The sequence below is a fragment of the Alligator mississippiensis genome, chromosome 2, assembly GCF_030867095.1.
Source record: "Alligator mississippiensis isolate rAllMis1 chromosome 2, rAllMis1, whole genome shotgun sequence".
In the NCBI taxonomy this organism is placed as follows: Eukaryota; Metazoa; Chordata; order Crocodylia; family Alligatoridae; genus Alligator; species Alligator mississippiensis.
Window position 1 is genome coordinate 302,297,739 of NC_081825.1, and position 24,554 is coordinate 302,322,292.

A 24,554-nucleotide genomic window follows, 5' to 3' on the forward strand; every position below is an offset into this window, starting at 1 on the left:
ATGGCTCAGTAGATTTCAAATACATACAAGACTTAAATGTAGCCCCAGCCAGATGAAAGGATTTTTTTTTGCTTATCTTGATAGAAATTATTGTCAATGAAATGAAAGGATCTACTGTTTTAACACCCCCCCACCGCCCAATCCAGGCAATAGCAATACAATAAAAACCAAGGTGGGAAGGGAAAGCTAAAAGTCCTCATATAGACAGAAACACATTCACTATATGTTTTTGTAATCCAGCAAAACCCATTTCTGAAGTTGATTGATTTACCTGAGTCCTTGGGACAGCAGGACCAATTTATGAAGGAATTTAGTTGCCTAATGATGCAGATGCCTGCTTGGGTTTGCAAAAATGCTTAATGAGTTGGACACTTAACTAATTTTCAATAGGATAAAGATGTCTAACTGGCTTGGGCCCTCTAGCAAACCCGACCAGGTGCACCTCTGTATATGAAGGTGCCTATACTGTATATGTTTGGAAGTTGGTTTCAATAGCGAAGGCTACAACGTGAAGCAGCACAGACACGAACTAGAAAACAAACTAGAAACACAGGTAAAAAGGACCAGCCCCCCCACATTGTCTAAGAATAAAAAGAAAATGTAGGAGGGGAAAAAGTAAGTCTGTTTTGTGTGGGAGACCCTAAAACAGGTCCCGTTTGTAAAAGGTGCATAGTTTCTAAATGTTTTATTACTAGCAGAGGCAAGAAAGAGAATCTGCAAAGTAGGTTTTTCTTGCCACTACCCATTTCCTTGAATATTTTCTTAGCTCTCTGTCATTTTTTGTGCACTGTGACCCTCCCTATATCTGTAGGTAGCTTATTCCCTATAAGTCAGAGCATGGCCCTAAGTCACTGGTCCTGTGGAAGAAGGGCAGACCCACATCACTCTGAGGATGCTCCAGAAGAATTGAGTGTCTTAAGGAACAAAAACCCTTCTGGAGCTCCCCTTTAATTATGCATTCATTTAGATTGCGCAGTCCTCTCCCAGAATGCACTTGGGCACCAAAGATGGTAAGGTCTACACACATTGCAATGGTATAAATTCTGCCAGAAAGATAGAGCCAATCTGCCTTATCCCTTCTCATCTTTTTTCAGCCACAAGAGAGCTAAAACATGACTGAGAAAATATGACTCAAGGGGCGCATCCCCACACACAGGCACGTGCTCTTGCAGCAGCTCAAATAGCAGTGGCACAAATTTGTGCCGGAGATTTGTGCTTTAGCACACGTACCTCAACATGCACTTTGAAAATGATGCCACTTGGGTCAAACCGACCGTGCCCAGGTCCTCCCAGATCTTCAGCTGGGGCAGCTAGAGACTGGGGCAACACCTGTGCTGGCTCCAGCAGTATGAAAAGCTGCCCTGGTGAGCAGCTGAGGGCTACTTGCTCTCAAGAGCTTCTGAAGACTGGTCAGTTGGTATCTGGGGACACTACTTTGTGCCCACTGGACTGCTGAAGTAACCCTGACCTGCAGTGGCCCCTGCACCCCTACAGTGGCCCCTGGGCAATGTTTTATTGATATATTTACAATTTTAAAGCCATTTGGAAGCCTACCACTGCTTCTATCATAATAAAATACATTATAAATAACTATACACTTTGTCGGTTGTTTTGGGGTTTTTTGTCATACAAAAATCCGAGCTGCCCCCACCCCCTTCGCTCACCAGGCTGTGGGGCACTGAGCAGCACTGATACATTGGTTCCCTGCCCCAACCCTTGCCCCTCACTGCCAACCCACAGCCCTGCCAGTGCCCCTCACTCCTGACCCGCAGCACCTACCTGCCCCCAACTAACTCCCTCCTGCACACAGCTCCATCAAAGCACCAGGATGCGAGTCCAGCTGCAGCTGTCCAGACCCACTGCTTTGTGGCTCTGATCTGTGTTAGTGCTTGCTGTTCTGCTCCCAGCCCCAGTGACCCCCACGCTGTTCCTGGGAAGCCCTCGACTGGGCATCAGGCATTGGGCTGGGCAAGCCCTTTCCCTTCCAGGCCAGCCTCCCCCTGCACAGGTTGCTTTACAGGGGCAAGGGGGCTCTAAGTCCAGCTCTGGCAGACTCTCCTCCCCAGAGCAATCCCCCACCCCCAACTCACATGCACACCCCTGCTGCCACCTCCATCCCTCCCTGCATCCTATCACACCCCGTAAGTGGTTCCTGGGACCAGAGCCCCACAAGGCTGAGGCTGCATATCCCAGCACTGGTGTGGGCATGGGGCAGGGCTGCAGCATGGCAATTGCCCCTGCATCATGAGCGCCCCAAAAGCTGATGCTGCTGGGTGGGTTGTGCACCATGCGAGGCAGGGGTGGGCAGGTGGGGGACCCATCCCTTCAAAACAGTCCCCCCCACCACACACACACAGTCCTGCCACCCCCACTTCCCTTCTTACCTGGGACAGAGCCTGGGTCTGAGCTGCTGCTGCAGCCTTGCCCTGCTCCTATTTGCCCCAGCGTGCTGCAGCAGCAGGGGCATGGGGAACAATAGAGACACTGGCCAGGTGCCAGAGCATCTCCTTGGAGGACCCGGCCTCTGGTTGCCTCTGGGCATGCTCCAGGAGTATGCTCTGAGCTGCTTTTTTCCAGCGTGGGGTTTCATTTTTTTGACACCGAGATTTCCTGGTATAAGACTTAGAGCTCGCCCTGCAAATAGCAGCATGGGGAACATTTCTTTTGTTCCCAGTGTGCCTCTTGAGGAATCACAAACTACTTTGAGGTGCCGCCACAGGCACGTGCTCGCTCATCTGGATGTACCCAAGAAGGCTATAGCTGAGGAAGACTTCATATCAAAGGGACCTATTTTGAGCCATTCATTTTTCCCTTTCCAATATGTGGAAATACTGACGAGCAAAATACCCTCAACCAACTTCCATAACGATGAATCTATTATATATGTGTAGGGTTTAGCACACACACAGAGCCCAGAGAGAACTATTAGACATCCCCCCCCCCAAAAAAAAACAACCCAAAAACAAAACAACAAATAAGCCCCAAAACAGTCTTACTATATTGTAAGCATCTTCTGATTTAGAATATATACTTGCAGGTTTGGGGGTCACCCTTGTGGACAGGAATTTAGAAATAGAAAAATGTTTCTCTGCTTTGCTATGTGATCTTGATGGCAGTAGGGGAGGAGTTATCCGTTCCAGTTTACGGTACATACTATTCTGCTAGTTGAATAAACAGTTCATGCTGCAGAGCCACCACCAGATTAGAAGATATTTATATTCCTTTAAAAAAAATTAAACGATGCTTTAAGACTGACTGACAAACATTAGAATATTAATTTACTAGCCTTTCTGGAAATGGGTCTGTGCCCCCATCTTTAAGTACACCTGTTTTATCAAAATGTATCCTAGAAAGACACAGGGACTACATGCAAAAACATATTTTAAAAAGTTTACGATTTTCAAAGATCACACAACTTGCCCACCTATGACAGATATATCTATCTCTATATTTATCTAGCTGTACAAGGAGATATAACAGGAGCTATCTGGATATATGGGGAGATATAAAAAGTTTAATTTCATTGCAAGTTTCTTTCATGTAATCTTTTCCGGTACATTTTGAGCAGAAGCCTGCCATAAACCCTCCGAGGAATATATCTTTAATCTCTGGGCTGTTGCACTGGAACTGTGCAAATTAGTTTCAAGGATTTGTAAGCAGGACAGGACTGCCTTTCGCAGCAAATCTTCACAAGCGGAGCAGCACAAAGGCTGAGAGACTCAGGAGATGGGAAGAAAACAACCGGCAGCACAGTCCTCACAGAGGGCAGACGGTGAAAAAGCACTGGGTGTAGCACGGATTGCCTCACCTGCTTAATCCCGAGGCGGTACGCAAGGATGCGGTCCACAGCGTCGGGGTTCATCTGAGTCCACTGCAGGCTGTAGGAGTAAACCCGGGGCCGGTTCTGCCACAGGGGGTTGTAGGTGTCGTAGTAAAACTCGGGCGCGTACGCTTTGCCTGGAGAAAACACAAATAGAAGAACCGGGGATGATAAAGCAACACTTCTCGAAACGAAACGGCAACTTTTCAACTGCAGCCATCTCCACCTCCTGGGGCGCCTTCTGCGAAGGGTCCCGTTTACAACCTGCCTTCACGAGAGCATTTAGGATCCTGCTTTAAATTTCTCACCCCTGCCCACTCAAATTAATATATTCACTCAGATGGTCCATTAGCAAAGCCAAGTAGTGATCCGTGGGTGATTGAGCCTTCCTCTGAAATATTGTTGAGGGCTCCAGTGACTAAAATGAGGCTATTCACATTGCTACACCCCCTGATTCCGGGGCACTTAAATGGATTTTGTCAGGGCTGTGGTCTCTAACACTGAAAATCCACCGTGACATACGTTACATCAATGGAGGTATTTCAGCTGTTTCCTTCCCCACATCTGCCTCCAGGCCCAAATCCAAACCAAAACTCCTTTCCAAACAATTTAACTGTATAAAAGTATGCATCCAAATACACCTTTGTCAGATAGGCACACTGCATGACGTGCAGAGAGTTGGAAGTGGCATTTTGAAATGCATTAGGGTATACAAAGATTTCACCATAGCGGATGATGTTTTGTTCCTTAAAATTAGGAAAAGCCCAACGTGGTTTCCTGAACATATGATTAAATGATACTTGCGCTCTTTGAATGAGAGCAGTTGCCTTGGGATATTTCTTGACTCTCATGCATAAATGCCACTGACACTACTACATACAAATTATGTTTTCTGTCACTAGGATTTCACATCCTAAGTGATTTATGGAGAATATCAAAAACGAAAGAGAGCGTCTACTACATCCATGCCCTGGATAAAGCAGACACTTTGTCTAAAATGAAAACTGGCCAAGGAAACACTGAAGGAGCTGTATTTTATTAGAACTCAGAATTATCCATCCAAATCCTTTGTGCAAATTTCATTTCAGAGGAAAACCAGATAGACGTTTCAACTGTGCTGAAAAGAATATTTCAAACTTTTCATAATACAAGGTTTTGATTTATAACTTTGAAATGGCATTTTGGTTCAATTATTACGCATTGCACCACAGAGTGTCAAAATAGGGGGAAAAAAATCTTCATTTTTGGTCAAAACGCACTTTTGAAAAACCAGAAACTAAATGTATCTTGGAAATAGTGTTCCCTCGTAATTTGGAAATGTTCAGCTGTCATTTCAATACGGAACACAGCCAAATGTCCAAATCTCCAGCCCCGTGGTGAGACAGAGCTCCCATCCGGTGCCCTCCTACAATGGCAGGAGGTCGGACTTGATGATCTGCTTGATGCTCCCCTACAACGGCAGCAGCATTACCATCAGACAAAATGTGGGTGTACTGTAGTTGCACTTACAAACCTGCAAACAAAATGGTGGTATTATCAGAAGAAACATTGGACAGGCAAGATATATTAAGCAATATTCTTGTCCAAATGACGGTGCAGAGATATGAGTGAAGTTTTTTGAGGAAAGGTCATATCTTTTATCAGACCAACTTGCATATTTGGGAGGAGTGAGAGACAAACTTTTGGGGTCCGGGAGGAAAAAAAAAACAACCAAGAAAGTCATAGTCCAAGCTAAAAACACTACCCCTCATTTTAATATAATGCTGTGAATTATTTGGCTTGCTTGAATGGGAAATTGTAGAGTGAAAAGGAGTTAGGAGACGGGAAAGGGTGAGAGGTAAATTATAATGAGTCACAAAAGCACTGTCTTTTTTCAAGGTCATGATTTGGGGAATTTCCAGTCTCAGGATTGTATTCTGAAGGCTTTGTGCAGGCTTCCTTTGAGGAGGAGGACTGTGAGGTTACAGGTGGAATAACAGTTCACCAAAAAAAAAAACCAAAAAAAAAGATCCTCCTTTGTTTCTTTATTATTTTTCTCTGCAAATGCATTCTGTACCATACGTTTGAGAATGGAGGTTTCATCTACATCATTTTCTGTGCATTGAAGGAGACGTACCACATGTTGAATAGGCAGATGTAGAAGCGGTCTTCTGATGCTTTCATTGTGAGGTGTTGACCCAGGCTGGGGTGGAAATGTGTGGGACGAGTCTGCAGTTGTGTTTTAACAAGGTCTGTTTGAATGTCATGTGTGTGTCGATCGGTGGAGAGTTTTCTTCCGATGATGAGTTTGCTAAAGTTAGTCAGCAGGTATGTGAAAGTAGGGGAAAGTCTATTTTAAGAGACAACTTTCTTTAGGTATGTGTTGAAACAGCTTGAAGCATTTTAACAGGTGGTAAGGTGGGGGAAAGGGGAGAAACAGAAAAGATGGAAAACATGAGAAAAAGGAAAAACCTGAACTACACTAGTCAGAACACAATTCCTGAAGTTTATTTCAACAATAATGACTAAAGCTCAAGGTTCTCCCTGAAGATTAATGACCTCATAGGCTGAGAGCCATTAACTTCAGTCAGTCATTGATTCCTAGCAAAATGTCCTAGTCTCCAGTTATCATCACTGTCAAGGCAGCTCCTACAGAAAAGCTAAGAGCTAAATGTAGGAAAATATTTCATGTCCCATATTGTTATTTTCATATTTTTTCACGGACAGGGAAACTATTAGTGTTGGGGTAATACTAGTAGTATTGCAGGTCAAATGACCTCTTAATAGTTTTATCCACTTAACTAGATGTTTGACTACTCATATGTCAAGGAGCAGAACGTTTTATTGGATCAAAGCCAGGACCTTTTGTTTAAATTCCTCACACCTGGCATTTACCTAGAATGGCAACCTGGGCTGGGGGCTTTATAAAATAAGCAGCCAATCAACACCAGCATTTCAGAACTTACACTACTCTCATAGCTTTCATAGACATCAGGGCTGGAAGGGATCTTGTGAGATCATTGGGTCCAGCCCCCTGCCTCAGGGGCAGGAAGTCAGTTGGGGTCAGATGATCCCAGCAAGATGAGCATCTAGGCGTTTCTTGAACGTATCTATAGTAGGTGCTTGCACCACTTCTGGGGGAGTCTGTTTCAGACTCTGGAGACTCGGACAATATAGACGTTTTTCCTTATGTCCAGTCTAAAACAGTCTTCCAGCAGTTTGTGACCGTTAGACCTTGTCTTCTGTTGGGGTGCCCTGGGGAGCAGATGTTCTCTCCCAGTTCCTGATGCACACCCCTGATGTACTTAAAGGCTGCCACCAAGTCACCCCTGAGCCTTTGCTTCTCTAGGCTGAAGAGTCCCATGGCTCTCAGCCATGAGTGACTGGTGCCTCCCGATTCAGGGGGGCACCAAATCACCGACAGGGGGAGGGGTCCCCCAGCAGCCAATCATTGCCAACTGTGGGGGGAGGTCCCCAGGGGCTGATCACCGAGCCAGCAGCAAAACCAGAAGTGCATTTCCAGTTTCACAGCTGGCGCTTCCAGGGGGTTAACGGCTGATCTCAGGGGGTGCACATGCACCTGCACGCACCCCCTATACATCGCCGATGCTCTCAGCCTCTCCTCATAAGGACAGCTCTCTTGTCCTCTGACCATGCACGTGGCTCTCCTCTGGACTCTCACAAGCTTCCCCACATTCTTTCTAAAGTGTGCAGCCCAGAATTGGATGCAGTACTCCAGCTGTGATCTCACCAAGGCCAAGTACCACAGGAGGATGACTTCTTGGGTCTTGCTTAAGATGGATCGGTAGATGCAAGCCAGAGTTTTATTTGCTTTGCTGGCTGCAGCATTGCATTGGTGGCTCATGTTCATCCTGTGATCAGTCATAACCCCAAGTCTCTTTTGGTCGTGGTGCTAGTGTGTGTGGCACTGCCATGCCTCTACATATGATGTGGGTTCTTTCTCCCAAGGTGGAGCACCTTGCGTTTCTCCATGTTGAATGTCATCAGGTTTTATCTGCCCATCTTAGGAGCCTGTCTTGGTTCCATCAACTCTGTTGACTCAGGTTACATACCAAAGAAAATCCTCCGTCTATTGATGATATATATGTTTCTCCATTCATTCAGCTTCTTGTATTGACATTTGAGGTTTGGAGAGAAGATGGATGGAACTTTATACTTTTTTTTTAAGGGTTCCCAAGCCCTAAACAATGATATTTCATAGGAATGAAAAATACCTAGCTTTGGTCATCCCGGCTTGCACCAAACCAGAAGTCCAACTTTACTTTATAGTTACTGGCTAAGCTTATATTTCTGTTTTACCCTGCCCCTTTATTTACTTTCTTGGGATGCTTATATATATATTTAAGTGAAGAAATCACATGAGAGTATAAACTCTTTCCACGTCTGTACTTTTACTGAATGCAATTTTACTAGTTTGGAAAATTAGGGTGTAAATGTAATTAAACCACATTAGAGTAGCTATTTTGCAGTTGGAACAAAAAAAGGGGACTGAGGGCGGGGACTATTTTAAAATTTAAAATGAAAATAAATTATATCTAGTTTCCCCTTTGTACTTACGTGCAGTGGAAGATAATGCAGGGAGTAGCATGCTGAATGCAAACAATAATCTTTTCCGCTCTACTAAAGATGACCATAATGGCATCTCTGGGGGCACATAAAATGGCTATGTAATTAGAGTCTAGTCACAATATGGGCACTTTTGGAGCATAGTCCCCTTTTGTGGTATAATGAGGACTCATGACGAGCTGAATTATTCTAGCTCCATCCTAACGCATGAGCCTTTGGTTGTTAACAGGATGTTGAAAATTTAACGCAACATTAAACTCTTGACTCACAGAATTCGGCAGTACTCAAAAAGCTTGACACTGTTTTGGAGATAACCAAAAATGGAAGTCTCCTTTGAAAGAACAAAAGCTACAGAGCACACAGAGAGATCATTAAGCCTTGCTGATCTCATTAAAAGCATTGATTTTGATCCAAGGCCGATGGACCAAGTGCCTATCTGCAACAGTGCAATTGTGCTGCTTCCAGCAGGAGATGCTATTCAGTAAGGGCTCTCCCCTGGACCCATAAAGACAGAGTGACAATACGCGATTTCCTGGTGACAGCTGTGGGCTTTGTCTGGATAAGGAATAAAGTCCAGGAGGCATCCATTAGAGAAAAGATGAATAGTGCACGTTATTAATATTCAGGCCACTGGCTGGGTTTGAGTGGTTATAAACTCTCGCAACCAGCCACTCTCTTGCCCATTCTATACATACATGGGCCATGTAGCCAAGATGACTCTCTGCTAATAAGCAAGGCTCACTTGAGGACTTCTGGGATGAGCAAGTCCTGACTCTCTATATTTGCCTCCTAGCAGTTAGCTCTCTTTCTTTGCCAGCCTCTTTGCCTTTCAAGTAATCTCACTTCTGCTTTATCCCAAAGCTATTTAACTGTGCTCACTATTTACTGCACTATTATCCAGGGCTGCATCAGGGCTGGATTGATACATAGGCAAACTAGGCACATGCCTAGGGTCCTACGTGAAGATGGGGCCCAGTTGTGCTTATTTTACATATTATAATTATTGAGTGAAAAAAAAAAAGTGATATAAACAATTCATCTTCAGCTGAGGGCCCATGAGTTTGCTTGCCTAGGGACCACTAAAGGGTTAATCCGCCCCTCGGGTGCATAGCTACAGGCCACATGCAATTTGTGCGCTGCCTTGATCCAAGGCCTGTGAGTGTCTCAAGCTCTCAAGGGTTGTGTGGATAACCACATGGACCTGACACAACCAGCCAGATCCCTGTCCCGTAGACTGCTCTGGGAGTCTTTCAATTGATTGCATTAGGATTTGAATCACTTCAAGTGAGCAGTTCACTCCTCAGCTGAGTTGCATTGGTTTGGATCTGCTACACCAGTGTAGCCCAGGTATGCCCGGGGGGTGTGCCCTGTCCTCCAATGACAGTGGTGGTGGTCAGGCAGGGTGCTGAGGAAAGGGTCAGCTACTAGAGTGGCTTCCTCCACTCTGTATAGAGCTAGGCCAAAACCAAATACTTCACTATGTACAATTTATTACAAGAATAAATACAGACACTTAATATAAAACACAGAATATTTACAAGGCTTAACATATAATACTATATATAATATTCCACAATTCACATGTAATACCAAATATGAACCGAATAATTTACAACCTATAAAAGACAATTAACACATAGGGATATTAACCTATATAATCCAAGTAACTTAACCATAATATTTCTTTAAACCTTCACAAATAATGATACCAATATACACACTGAGATATTAAAACACAATAAACCCTATAACTCCCCTTAAAGAATACCCCTAGCTATATAGCCCTTAACATGACAACCTCAAAATAGGCAGTGCACTCAGCACCTCCCCGAGGGAGTTGCCTGAAGCCCCTCCTCTTTAGGGCCCTGGGATGTGGACACACCTCTCCTGCAATGGAGGGTGGAGGTGGCAGACACTCATCACTCGTGTCAAACTCCCCCGCAGGACCCGCTTCCCCAGCAACTCACATTTCCTCTCTGGAGAAGTCAAGGCTCATCCCCTGGTGGCCAATCCCACAAGAACTTCTCCTCAGTGGCGCCTTCGGCTTTCCTTGATGGCCTGGCGCCCAGCACTGGGCACCCAGGGCTGTCTCTCTCTCTCGCGGGTGCCAAGTCCTTGCAGGCTCTGACTCCCTGGTCTCACACCGCGGGTTCTCCCCTTTCCCAGGCCTTGCTCTGGGCATCGGAGCTCTTTTAGTTAAAAGTGGAAGTTCTCCAGACCTGGCCGGTGCAGTTCCAACTCAGGTCCAGCTGCTCCTTGCCCACTCCCTTCAGAAAAGGGCGGGGCATTGCTTCCCTTGTGGGCAGGCTCCACCAATCAAATAGCAGACCCTCAATCTTGGGACTCAACCAAAGCTCCATAAAGGTAAGCCTGCTACACCAGTATCCTGCTGCTGAGGATCTGACCTGGTGTGAAGGCCATGCATTGTCATCCAAACTTTAAAAAATTATCTGGGCATCCTTAAAGAAAAATCGCCTACTGGACCCCAACAGCAGGGATGCATTTTAATGCCAGACTTTCTGACAACTCAAAAAGGCTGAATGTGAGTTACGGTGCCAGACTATGGAGCCCCTTTACTGTTATGATGGTACTCAATGATTATCCAGGGATAAACATCAGCACTGCATGCTTTAAACTCTAGTGCAACTTTCCCCCTAGTCATGCCCTAATATCATGAATCTATCTGGCCTAAGAGTTTATCACTTAGCTGCTTGTTGGGTTGGGGTGGGAACAGTGATGCTGCCTGACTTTGTGATTATGTTTTGGCATTAGTCTCTTCTCTTGTCTTACAGTTAGGTGTTGCCTGTACCACTTGCCGTGGCTCACTGTTGCAGGACAGGACTGAGCTAACCCTGCACACGACTCTATAGGCAAACCCCAGGCAGTGATGTTTGGCAGGCCTGAGAGCATCTGTTGGGGATGAGCATGGAGCAACCTCACTAATGAACCAGCATAAGTAGATTTGGTTGGATGCGGCTTACTCAGCCCCAGCCTTGCCACGACTGGCCAGTGCAGTGGTGTAGACAAAAGGCATGAACGCTCTCTGGTATGGACAGTCTTCACCTATGTACAGCGTAATATTGGCTCTTCATGAGGGATTCTCAATGCTGTGGTAACACAAATGAAGAGTAACGACAGGACTAATGAGGTTTAGGTTCTCCTCCAGCTTGCAAAACCCTGCAATGTTGCATTCCTGGATTCCTTTCACACAGGAGATACCCCTGAACACATGTTTTATGTTTCAGAGGGTGAGGGAAAGTTGTGCCCAGTAGAGAATAACTGATTTTAAGTAAGAAATTATAATGTGGCTAACTAGTTCATTGCTCAGCGCAAACACAGCAATCCCCCTGCAGTATGAATATGTGAGTGGGACTGCAGGGCTGGTGCAGCTTATTGGGAATTACTTCTAGCACTAAGAAGAGAGTGGATAAAGGGTTTGGGTGGTATGAGTGACTTGGGCAGAGAAGGGGAAGTTGCATATGGTGATTGTTTTGAGGAGGCTTAGGTTGGACTGGGGGGGAGGGAAATTTTATCCAGGGGTGATGTTTGGTGATCATTCTGGTTTAACGTAAACCCTCCCCTGCTTGTCCCCTAACAATCTCAGGTGGCCTAAACCTACCGCACCATTTTGATGTTTGAGATCTGTCTCCATAACATTTCTTGAGCAGATTTATTGCAAGTGCTCGACCAGGGACCTCACCCACATGCAATGCATGCACAGTTGAGACTAGCTTCCTATCAACAGGAGCGAGGCCGTGTTTTCATAAACCCACTGTCATTGCACTTCAGCATAGTCGCTGGCATTTCCAAGAAGTTAAATTAAACAGTGTTTCAAGAAGCCTGGATTTGACAAACATCTGTTGAGGATGAGTTTGCCTCAACGACAGCCTGGGTTGGGTGATTTCTTTGAGGCCCCTCCCTGCCTTACGATTTATACAATTCTATGACATGCACAGAAACCTGAAATGAATGTTTCCCTTTCCCATATGTGGGAGGATCATAGGAAAGCAGGGCTGGAAGGGACCTCACAAGGTCATCTAGTCCAACCCAGGATCAAGGCAGGGTCATCCCTGCCTTGCAGCCAAGTGTCTGTCCAACTTGGTTTTGAAAGTTTCCAAGGATGGAGACTCCACAGCTTCTTGAGGTGGCCTGTTCCAGTGCCTGACATGAAAGCATGCATCTCTGGGCCATATTCAGAATAACAGAGAATAAAAAATCTAGGGTGAAAGGTCTAGCTGATTGCTTACATTTCAACCCCTCCATCTACATAGCAGCAGGCTAACCATGGCACTGAAAACATGTAGGGCCCTGGTGCTTCACAGAGAAGTCCCACTTTGTCATGAAGAGTTGGAACATGGGGATCTTGTAAAGTCCTTACACATAAGTCAATTCTTTCCTACTAGGTTGCCACACAACACAACATGGAGGCGCTGTGAGGTCCTAAAGGGTGCTGCTGGGTGCCATTAAATATTAGCAATGTTTAGTGTACAAACGTCTGCACATGATCCACAAGGTAAAACCAGAGATTTCAAACAGGAATCCACAGGATATGACCTGTTGTGCTCTCTTTTTGAGTTCTATACCGCAGAAGAATTGCTCTATTATTTCTTTTCTACAGTCAGTAAATGAGTGAAAGCTAAGTAATTGCATTTCCTGAAGGGTGCCTTGTGTCTAACGAGGGATGTCTTCAATCTGAAAAGGTTGAGAACTGCTGTCAACAGTAACACAGCTACTATACAATACAAGCTAGACCTGAACTTTACCTGGATTTGTTGTTGTTGTTAGTGATGCTACCTACCCCAAGATCAACAGAATAGCTTACCTGCCCATCGATAACAATAGGAAAGCAAGATACATTCTTTCTCTGGAGAGATTTAAAGTTAATGAATGCAACTGGTCTCATGTTCCCTATTTATTTTGGGAGGATAGTGCTGAAATGTTATTCAAGGCCTCCTTTATAACGATCTGGGCATGCAGATGAGTGGAGGACAGACAGAAATGGATTTAAGTAACAGGACTGGATGAATGGATTTACCTTCCCCTATGGGGTGGGATGTCTTCTACTCACATTTAATAGAATTCAGTGCAGGATTGCTTGGCTCCCTTTTGGCCATAGGATTGCACTAGACTCTCTCCAGCCCAAGCCCAGGTCTTCACTCCTGATTACAGTTGCCCTTCTTTCCTACCCCTCTGCAAGGGATGGAGAATATCAAGCAGGACCTCTGGTTCAAGGACTCCATAGATTATAAAGCCAGAAGGAACTTCTGTGATCATGTAATAATCTAGTCTAATCTCTGGTAAAATACAGACAGTGGGACTTCCCTGAATTAACTTCTGTGTCAACTAGAGCATATCTTTTAGAAAACTCCCCCTGAACATTCAATCTTTTTTAAAACTTTCCAGTAATGCACAGCCAGCCATGACCCTCATTAGTTTGCTCCAGTAATTAATGATCTTTACTGTGAAATTTGAGCCATATTTCCATTTTTAATTGCCTAGTTTCATCTTCTAGCCATTGGGACTTGTTATGCCTCTGCTGCCTAGATGGAGGAGTCTCCTAAATTTTGGTTTCCTGTGCAGGTACTTATAGATGGGCATCCTGTCACTCGTTCACCTTCCTTTATCAACTAGATTCACCTTCTTCTGTCTGTCTTTGCAGTGCTTTTGCAATCCTTCAGCCCCTTCCAGCGTGCTTCTCTGAACCTTTTCCAAGTTCTTCAGCATCTTCCTTAATTGTGGACACCAGGCCTGCACACATTATTCCAGTGTTGCTTGCACCAATGCACAATTGCGCAAAGGCAACAAAACCTCTCTACTCCTACCCGATATTCCCTTGTACACACATTCAAGAATTGTCCACATTATAGAGTGACCTGTCTTGATCAATAATGCCCATTCCCTGCAATCTTCACCAGTGATTATTTGGTGTTTTTCCCCCAGCTTATTTATGAAAAACATTATCTGGCTTAGAACTAAGAACCAATCCCAGGGAAATGCATCCACTTGATGATGATTGCCTGTTTACAATAATGTTTTTGAGACCAATAAATTAGCTAGTTTTTAATCCCCTTGATACATCATGTTGACTTTGTGTTCCTCTGGTTTCCTTGTCAAAGTATTCTGCAATACCAAGTCAGATCCCTTACAGAAATCCACTACATCAGAACTATGACTACTGTCAACCAAACTTGTCATGTTATCAAAAATACATCACGTTAGTTTGTCAAGATCCATTTCCCCCAAATCTGTTGAGTCATATTAATTTTCTTATTCTTTAATTTTTTACTAATTGAGTCCTAGATGAATCATAACTCTGTGGAGGATTAATTTCAGACAGACGGATCTCTTAATTCCCTGTGACATCTCCTTTTCACTTTCCAAATGCTGGTACAACAGTAGACTTCATCCAGACTGCTAAAACTACTCTAATGTTTCCAGATGATGGGAACATTTCCATTCTCTCCCACTTCTTACAGGAAAAAGCTCCCCCCAAGCCATACCTCAGGCCCCATTTACCTCTCAAAACAGGCCACTTTAGTGTTTGTTGGCTACAGGTTATACAAGCCAATCATTCCTGTATTGCTCCTCTCATTAGAATTCATATGATTACTTTTTAATCTACGCTGGCCTTGCATGTAAGTGTTGTGAGGAAAGCAAAAGTCCTCTACACCTTTACCAATTTGGGTCAATGAGGAAAAGAAATTCTATTTGATCCTAAAATGGGCTATTGGGCAGACCCACTGCATCTTGGAAACAGAGCTCAGCGAACCTCAACTACAGGGAGGAGGAGAAGACAAAGGAGGGATGATAGCAAAATGGCCTTTTGGAAACTGAGCCATATGATTGCTCAGAGCTCCAGTATGGAACTGGAGATAGGTCTGTTGAGAGTCTCTGGGTTAGGGTCACAGGGTGACATTGTGGAAAAGGAGAAAGTGGTGAATGAGAGTTTCTTCAGACAACTAACGGAAGTTTCCCAATCACAGGCCCTGGTTCTCATGGGGGACTTTAGTCCCCCTGACATCTGCTGGGAGGGCAATACAACAGTGTGTAGGCAATCCGGGAAGATTTCGGAGAGTGTTGGGGACAACTGCCAGGTGCAACTGCTGGAGAGGCCAATTAGTCCTTAAAACAGAGATCCTGCTTGGTATTCTCCATCCCTTACAGAGGGGTTGGGAAAAAGGGCAACTGCAATCAAGAGTGGAGCCTGGACTTGGGCTGGACAGGGTCTAGTGCAGTCCAGTGCTCACAAACAGGGAAGAATTGGTGGGGCATGTAGTAGTGGATGGGAACTTGGACAGCAGTGACCATGAGATGATTGGGTTGAGGATCCTGAGGAAAAGAAGGATGGAGAGAAGCAGAGTAAGGACCCTGATCTTTTGAAAAGCAGACTTCGACTCGCTCAGGGAACTCATAGGCAGGATCCCCTGGGAAGCCAGGCTGAGGGGGCAAGGAGTCCAGGAGCGCTGGCTGTACTTTAAAGAAGTCTTATTGAGAGTATATGTATGGCAGAAGACCAGCTTGGCTTAGCAGGATACTCTTCAGTAAACTAAATCACAAAAAGGAAGCTTATAAGAAGTGGAAACTTGGACAAATAACTAGGGAAGAATATAAGAGCATTGCTCGAGCATGCAGGGATGAAGTCAGGAAGACCAAAGTACAATTGGAGTTGCAGCTAGCAAGGGATGTGAAAGGAAACAAGAAGGGTTTCTACAAATATGTTGGACGATCAGGGAATGGGTGGGTCCCTTCCTGAATGGGGGAGACAACCTTGTGACAGATGATGCAGGTAAGGCTGAAATGCTCAATGCCTTTGTTCCTTCAGTTTTCACAGGCAAGGGCAGCTCCCAGGCTACTGCACCGGGCAGCACAGTGTGGGGAGCAGGTGAGAAGCCAACAGCGGTGAAAGAACTGGGTAGGGGCTGTTTAGAAAAGTTGGACGTGTACAAGTCCATGGGGCTGGATGGGATGCACCCAAGAGTGCTAGGGGAGTTGGCTGATGTGATTGCAGACCATTGTCCATCATCTTTGAAAATTCATGGTGATCGGGAAAAGTCCCCGATGATTGGAAAAGGGTGAAGACTGCCCATATTTAAGAAAAGAAAAAAGGAGGATTCAGGGAACTACAGACTAGTCAGCCTCACTTCAGTCCCTGGAAAAATTATGGCACAGGTCCTCAAGGAATCGATCTTGAAGCACTTGGAGGAGGAGAAGGCGATTAGAAACAGTCAACATGGATTCACCAAGAGCAAGTCATGCCTGACCAACCTGATTGGCTTCTACGGTGAGATGACTGACTGTGGATGTGGGGACACGGGTGGATGTGGTGTACCTTGATTTCAGCAAGGCTTTTGATATGGTCTCCCACAGCATTGTCACAGGCAAGCTAAGGAAGTTCGGGCTGGATGAATGGACAGTAAGGTGGACACAAATCTTGCTGGAGCATTGGGCTCAAAGAGTACTAATCAATGGCTCGATGTCTAGTTGCAGCCGGTATCAAGTGGAGGGTCTCAGGGGTCAGCCCTGGGGCAGGTTTTGTTCAAAGTCTTCATTAACAACCTGGAAGCTGGCATAGAGTGCACCCTCAGTAAGTCTGCGGTTGAGGTTAGATATTAGGAAAAATCTTCTCTCAAGGAAGGTAGTAAATCACTGGAACAGGTTATCCAGAGAGCTTTTGGAAGTATCACCCTTGGAGGCTTTTAAGGCCTGGCTTGTCAAAGGCTTGTCTGGGATGATGTAGTTGGGGCTGGTCCTGCTTGGAGCAGGGGGTTGGACTAGATGTGACCTCCTAAGCTCCCTTCCAGCCCTCATTGTCTGTGATTCTATGAAACTGAGTGGGGAGGTGACTGGGGGAGCTGATTCATTTCTTCTTCCATCGCCCAGCTGGCCAATAAAAGGCACAGAAGTCTGTCTCCCAGCCATGCTCTTATATGTGCTTTGAGGCCCAAGGACAAGCTGTGTACTTACAACTGTGGGCATGAGATCTGCCCTCCCAGTGGATGCTATCCTCTTGTGCTGACTGGACCCAGGCTGTGACCAGTAAAACAAGGAGGCACATGCTGAGATGTCTTCTAGAATCATAGGCTCATAGAAAACGAGGGTTGAAGGGACCGCAGGAGGTCACATCTAGTCCAACCCCTGCTCCAAGCAAGACCAGCCCCAACTACATCATCCCAGCCAAGGCTTTGTCTACCCAGGTTTTAAAAGCCTGCAAGGATGGAGACTCCACCACCTCTCTACCATAACCTGTTCCAGTGCTTCACCACCCTCCTAACTTCCTCCAGCTTCCCTAGGACAGAGCTTGAATTTAGCTGGGATTTCTCACAGCATTTCCACAGTGTGTGCATGTGTGTGTGTGTGTGTGTGTGCTTGTGTGTGGGTATGTCATCATCAGTGTGTTCAGTCTCTTTCTGCTGATTACTGCATCCCCAAAGAAAAAAAAAAAAGAGAACTTTGTAACAATGAAAATGGCAGATCCCACGCTCCCCTAGGAGAAACTACTTCTAGTAGATCCTGAGGGAGTGTATTTTAATGCCATGGTATTTTGGTGTCTATTAAAGTGAGTTTTAAGTCAACTTTAGAGGTGCTTTTAAAGAATTTAATTCTTCTCTCCCTCTCTGCCTTGTATTGTTGTGTTCTTATTAGCGCTGACACCTGGGGCTTCATTATGCATTAGATATAAAAATTGCCAAATATTTTATTTTACCTCCACACAACATTTCTAAAATGCTTCTCCCAGACAGGCAAAATCCAGGATGGTGTGGGGACATACCTAGAATTGGACTGTGCTCCTTTGACATGAGCAGCATACAGTGACAGGCAGATGGGCAGGAAGGGCATAGCATTTGGTTTGGCAAGGTTCCCCCAAGCAACACAGCAACCCCCCCCCCCCCCACTAAATAAATATATATATATTTTAAAGCACGTTTTGACACCTGACATGGTCAAAACAACTGCACTTTTTGATGTACTGGCTAATCTCTCTCCACTGATTAGCCAGCATGTCTTTCCCGGTGCAAGAGCTGTCCCTGTGTAAGCAGCTGGAGATTGCAACTGGTGAATAAAGTCTTTTGCCCATTCCATGTCCTGAATTTCAAGTCAAATGTTTTTTTCCACAGGGGCCTTCTGATATATTTTCTGCAACTCTGGTTGTTAGCAACCAGTTCAGCAGCAGGTGTAATGGCTTCTACACAAAAAAAAACAGAATCTCTCCCCGGGGAAATAAGTATTGATGCTGGCAGAGGTTTAAAGAACGTACCCACTCTCTTCCGCGCAATGCAGGACGCTTGCAGTCTGAATCTGCTACATATCCATCTCCCAGCAGAGCAAGTGGGAATTTAAAGGAACACACAGACTGTGGTTTCAGGATGCGTGGGTTTCTCATTTCCCTGTGTAAGAAGGGGAATTTTCCATGCACCCCAAGAGGGTGTGTAACCCCCTTGTCCGGTAGAAGGGACCTTTCCAAAATGCATCCATCTCAGGAAGGGCAGTGAGACCCTTTTGAGTATACTTGGGAGGGAAATAGTGGGGCCGTGTTGGGTGTACCACTGGGTGCACCATTGGGTGGCCGTGTTGGGTGCATCACTGGGTGCACCATTGGGTGGCTGTGTTGGGTGTACCACTGAAGGCAAGAGGAGTATCCCCAATCCAGCCGTCGGGTTAGGGAGCGTGTAGCAGTGGGGCCTAGAGGGGAGCGTCCTGTGAGGACTCGGGACGACTGAAACGGATTGTCGTATTGAAAACACTGATTGAGCAGGGGTGTGAGAGCTCGGCCTCCTCTGTTGCAAGGGTAACACATCTGTCCAGGGCACCAGGAACAGAAAGCGGTTGAGGACAATTCTAATAACTCTTCTCTCAGCCAGAGGTGTGCATCCTGCTCTGAGCACCTGCCAGGAAAAAAAACCAAAACCACAAGCGCATTGGATCCAGAGAGGCTCCAGAGAAGGTGGATTCAATCTGTGCTAACTGAAAGCACCACTCAGAGGTCTGAGTAGACCCAGAGTGGGTGATGGTGGATGCATAAGCCCGAGTTTCAGGTGTGAAGGTCACGGATTGAGCATTAAGACCTGAAACCAACTCGAAGTATCCGGGAGCCCCTGGTTTCTTTTGCTGTTGTTGTTTCCCTTTTACAGACTCAGAAAACAAGGATTTCTCAGGGATGGTGAAGCTGGTTTGTAGTTTATTCACCACTAAGGAGCAATGCAATGTATATCTACTGTGATGCTTAACATTTTCTTTGTAGGGTTTTCACTTATTGTTTGTTATCCATTTGTTGTTGTAGTAAAAGGATGATTTTGGACTTTTAAAATGCATTATTAGTCAACTTTAATAAGGAAAATTTAATTAGAAGCAGCTCAAACTAGCTGTGTGCATGTGTATATACACACACTAATAAATATATACACGCACACACTAATACATACATACATACATACACCTACATACATACATACATACATATATGCACTTACATACATACATACACACACATACATACATACACACACACACACACACACACACATGGGCTGTGCGGAATTTCATCGAGTGTTTCATTTTGACACTGTTTCGATTCGTTTCGAGCTCAAAACAGCGAAACCAAAACAAAACGAAAGGTTTTGAAACACCCTCAAAACGAAACAAGGGCAGTTGAAACTTTTGAAATGTTTTGAGTTTTGAAACTGGGCTTGCTTGCAGGGAAGCAGAAAGCAAGGAGAGGGAGGGGGGGGAGGAGGGGGGAAGGACTGCTCTCATATTGCCTGTGTAGATGGCCACTGACCATGATCCTTCCCAGAGGTCCCTGCCAATCCCAGTGCTCTGGGGGTGGACGGAAAAACAGTTGTGCATTAATGCGCACACACAGTCACACATCATGAGTTTTGCTTGTTAGCACCTTGAGGTGCAGTTTCCTAGAAACCCCTGCACCTATCTCCTTGAATCTTGGCAGACTTTGGCTAGCATGCCTGCAGGTTTGACCCCCCTGTACCTTCACACTTACAGGTGACCTGAGTTTTGCATTCAGGAATTTGAGGTGCACTTTCCCATAAATCCCAGCACCCTATCTCCTTGAAACTTGGTAGACGTCATGCCCTCTGAAGTGGCTAGCATCACTGCAGTTTTCATTCAAATCTGCCAAGAAATGACAAAGTTACAGGCAGGTTTGTGCTTCCCCATGATAGCCTATGGGTGACACATCAAAACAGCGTCGAAACAGTGAAACCGTTTTGATGAAACAAAATGGAACGGTGCTTCGAAATTAAATGAAACTTGAAACAAAACACTGTTCTGTCAAAAAGTCAAAATGGAAGTCAAAACGAAATGGTGCTGTTTCGCACAGCCCTACTATATACATATGCACATGATATATAAGGTATATAAAGTATATAATGTGTGTACACACGCAGGCACACACACACTGCTAGTTTGAGGTGCTTTGCATTAATTTTGCCTGAGTGACTAGTAATGAATCTTAAAAAGTTCAAAATCATATATAGTATATAGTGTGTGTATATATAGTACGTGGGTATGTATATATACATATACAAATACACAAATATACATACATACGTATGTGTGTGTGTGTGTGTGTGTAAGTGATGCCTTCAAGTACAGAATCACAGAATCATAGAAAACAAGGGTTAAAGGGATCTCAAGAGGTCACATCTAGTCCAACCCTTTGCTCAGTGCAGGACTAGCCCCAACTACATCATCCCAGCCAAGGCTTTGTCTAGCCAGGCCTTAAATACCTCCAAGGAAGAAGACTTTACAACCTCTCTAGGTAACCTGTTCCAGGGCCTTAAGATCCTCCTAGTGAGCAAGTTTCCCCCTGCCCCCCTCCCCAATATCTAACCTCAACTTCCCTTGCTGAAGCCTGAGCCCATTGCTCCTTGTTCTGTCATCTGCCCCCACTGAGACCAGTCCAGCTCCAGTAGCCCAAGAGGTGCTAATGATTTTGGAAACTGCACTGAATGAGCAAGGACTGCTACTACCAGTGAAGAGCGTAGCTTGGGCGGTTGTTCAGCAGCGTTTAGGAAGTGGAAGCTATACTGGCATTTAAGGAAGTGGATTGGGAGCCCTACAGATTACGTAAGGGTGCAACACACACACACACACACACACACACACACACAAAGTCCAGAGGGGTTGTGCACTTAAAACTGTATCATTCATAGAGGTGTTCTAGCTAAGTGTGAATGCCAGGCTTGTCAAAGGCCACCAAGGCCAAGGTTTGGAAAAGAGACTAGCATTTGTGGGTGTCTTGGTGCGTGGGGACCAACTTGAGATGACTTAGATGGCACCTGAATTTCACAGGACAGTGGCACAAACATTTCCTGATGCTCAGTCCCCTTTAGGAGACAGTGCTGAGACATCTTGCAGCCACCCCAAACTGGAAGGACTGCCAATCACTTTGGAAGACCTTGGGGTTGTCCCTCTCTGACAGAGACCTCTCATCTCTCCTTGCCCCCTGCCTCAGATCAGCCCATCATTCCCAATGAGAGTCTCCATACTGGCTCCAACACGCTTTCATATCCACCCCGAGCACCCAGGACCGAATATACACCTCGGCCATCCTTGAACAGCTCCGTGATTTTACATGGCACATTTTCAGGCAGGAAGAGTCTTTTGGGAGCAGAGGAGTTAATTGTACAACAATTTCTTACACGACCAAGAAATAATTCATGCTATGGTAGAGAAGAGAAAAACCCCATAGACCAAAGAACTGATAATAAAAAGGAAAGTAAATTATAACGTGGCTATTTTCCTCTCCCCCATTGTGTTTTCTGGTCGGTGTTCCCCCACCCTCCAGCTCCCAACTGCATGTATTATTTTCCATCTGAGCTTGATTCCTAATGACCACTTTCAGCTGACTACTGAAAAAGCTACCTCAAAACCCACAGTTCATGCCAAACTGTATTCCCACAATCCAACTGGGGAGCTCATGGGATCCCAAATAGTGAAGGAACAATTCCTACAGTGAAGAAACTGAGATTTTTCCAGAGGCCAGAAGGCACCCAGCAGAGCTGAAAGCTGGAAACATTGCTTCATTTCTTCCTCTTAACCTTCTGTCCAGGTCAGCTGTTCCATAGAGGTGAACGCATTTCAGCCTTACCTAATCTCCAGGGCCCCCAATCCACTTCCTTAGACACCAGTATAGCTTCCACTTCCAAAACGCTGCTGAACAACTGCCCCGGGTATGCTCTTCTCTGGTAGCAGCAGTCCTTGCTCATTCAGTGCAGCTTTCCAAAATCATTAGCACCTTTTGGGCTACTGGAGCTGGACTGGTCTCAGTGGGGGCAGATGACAGAACAAGGAGCAATGGGCTCAGGCTGCAGCAAGGCAAGCTGAGGTTGGATATTAGGAAACGTTTTCTCACGAGGAGGGTGGTGAAGCACTGGAACAGGTCACCTAGAGAGGTGGTGGCATCTCCATCCTTGGAGGTTTTTAAGACCCTACTACAAAAAGCCTCCATCGTTGGAAGTTTTTAAGACCCTAATACACAAAGCCTTGGCTGGGATGATGTAGTTGGGGCTGGTCCTGCTTGGAGCAGGGGCATGGGCTGGATGTGACCTCCTGAGCTCCTTTCAACCCTCAGTGTCTGTGATGCTGTGAATCTATATTTGACGGCATCACTTTAACTCCTGTATGTGGTCACGCTTGAGTCCCACTTCAGTCAGTAGGACTTCACTCATGTCTACATGCTGTCCTGAAAAGGAATGGCCCAAAGTCCATACTTAGATATTTAGCAAATTGTCCAATGCTTTTGATTGTTTGTCACAGACAACACTGACACTCCCCCTTTCAGCTTCAGAAAATAAAATAATCTTAGCAAAGAACTATCATTTGCCTCTGTTGCTCAAAACAGTTTCAAAATAACAAAGAATTGAGTTGTGTGGCAAACTCACCTTACCCTGTATCATGCAGTGCAGACTAACATTACCACGGGTGCAAACACCCCTTTGAATTCAAGCTGCGGCAATGATCTGAACTGTATTGTCTCCCTAATTATACTAGCTGACTGCATGCCACAGATGGAGTTGCAAAGTCCTGGTGTAGTGTTTATGCTAGCTTGTCATGCGGAGACAAACAGTGGCAGCATCGCAGGCAAGGTACCGATGACAGTGATGGTCCTGGAAGACAGGCAGACCGAGCACCGAAGGAGTCGTTTCACTGCTTTGTCTATTTATATTCCCCCCCACCAGTTTTATATCTATTTCTGGTAATTTGCTTGGGATTAGATAGCTGGAGAATGAGGCATCTTTACTATCTGCTCCATCTCATATACACAGCTTTAACTTGACATGACAGGGAACTCAGTACAAGAGATGATCGGGATGTTTTGCACTTTTATAAAAGAAGCGATAAAGATTTAGGGGAGGGAGCGGGAAAGAGATTTACAAATGCTTCCCCTCGGCAAATCCAACTCCAGACCTTTCCATCTTTACAAAGCACAAGGAGTATAAATCCTAAACAAAACAATATATTTAACCGTAAAAATACCAGGAACTACAGCATGCACAGAAGATGCTACCCATTATCAAGTTGTGTTTTATTGCACGACGTATAATTTATGAAGAATTGGTGATAAAAAAGAAAAAAAAAAAAGTTTTGCACCATTCTATAGCTGCATATGTGAAAGGAAATATATAGGATCCTCACACTCATCTAGCCCTCCCACCATCACATACCCAGGCCCACATCCTCCTCCCCTCTGGGGACACCTGCCCCACAACTTGCTCTTCCCCCTTGCATACATCTTCCATCACATTTGCCCTTCTCATGCCATTGTTCCCCTCTTTACACCCTTCATCCTTCCCTCTGTCCTTCCTTCCTGCTGCTTTCGGGAAAATGCCCACCTCTCCTTGCAGAGCCACCGTCTCTCCCCATCTTGCTCCCTCCAGCTCCCAGAGACCTGGGTGCCTCGATGACTCTGGCATTGCAGCTGCCATCTCTTAGGGATCCCTCTTCTCCTTCCTGACTCCCCAGCCTGGTTGGGGTCTGCACTCTTCTTTTTCCATTCCTCTCATTTCCAAGCCCTCCTTATCTCTTCTTCCAGCAAGCTTGTGCCCATCTTCTCTCCTCTCCTTCCATATTGCTGTCATCAAATATCCACCAACTTCACCCCACCCAATGTCCTCTCTCATTTCAGCTGCTGACTCTTCTCTTCCTCTCC

General features: G+C 45.4%; 1 protein-coding gene across 3 annotated transcripts in view; it reads right to left on the reverse strand.

The window, feature by feature from the left end:
* The window catches only part of MDGA2 (MAM domain containing glycosylphosphatidylinositol anchor 2), a 692,671-nt gene that overhangs the window by 89,289 nt on the left and 578,828 nt on the right, over positions 1 to 24,554 (reverse strand). For all 3 annotated transcript variants that reach the window (XM_019496066.2, XM_014601296.3, XM_059723426.1), the window contains exon 10: positions 3,809 to 3,957. In XM_019496066.2, the coding sequence (XP_019351611.1) occupies positions 3,809 to 3,957 (149 nt within the window). The remainder of the gene's footprint in view (positions 1 to 3,808; positions 3,958 to 24,554) is intronic.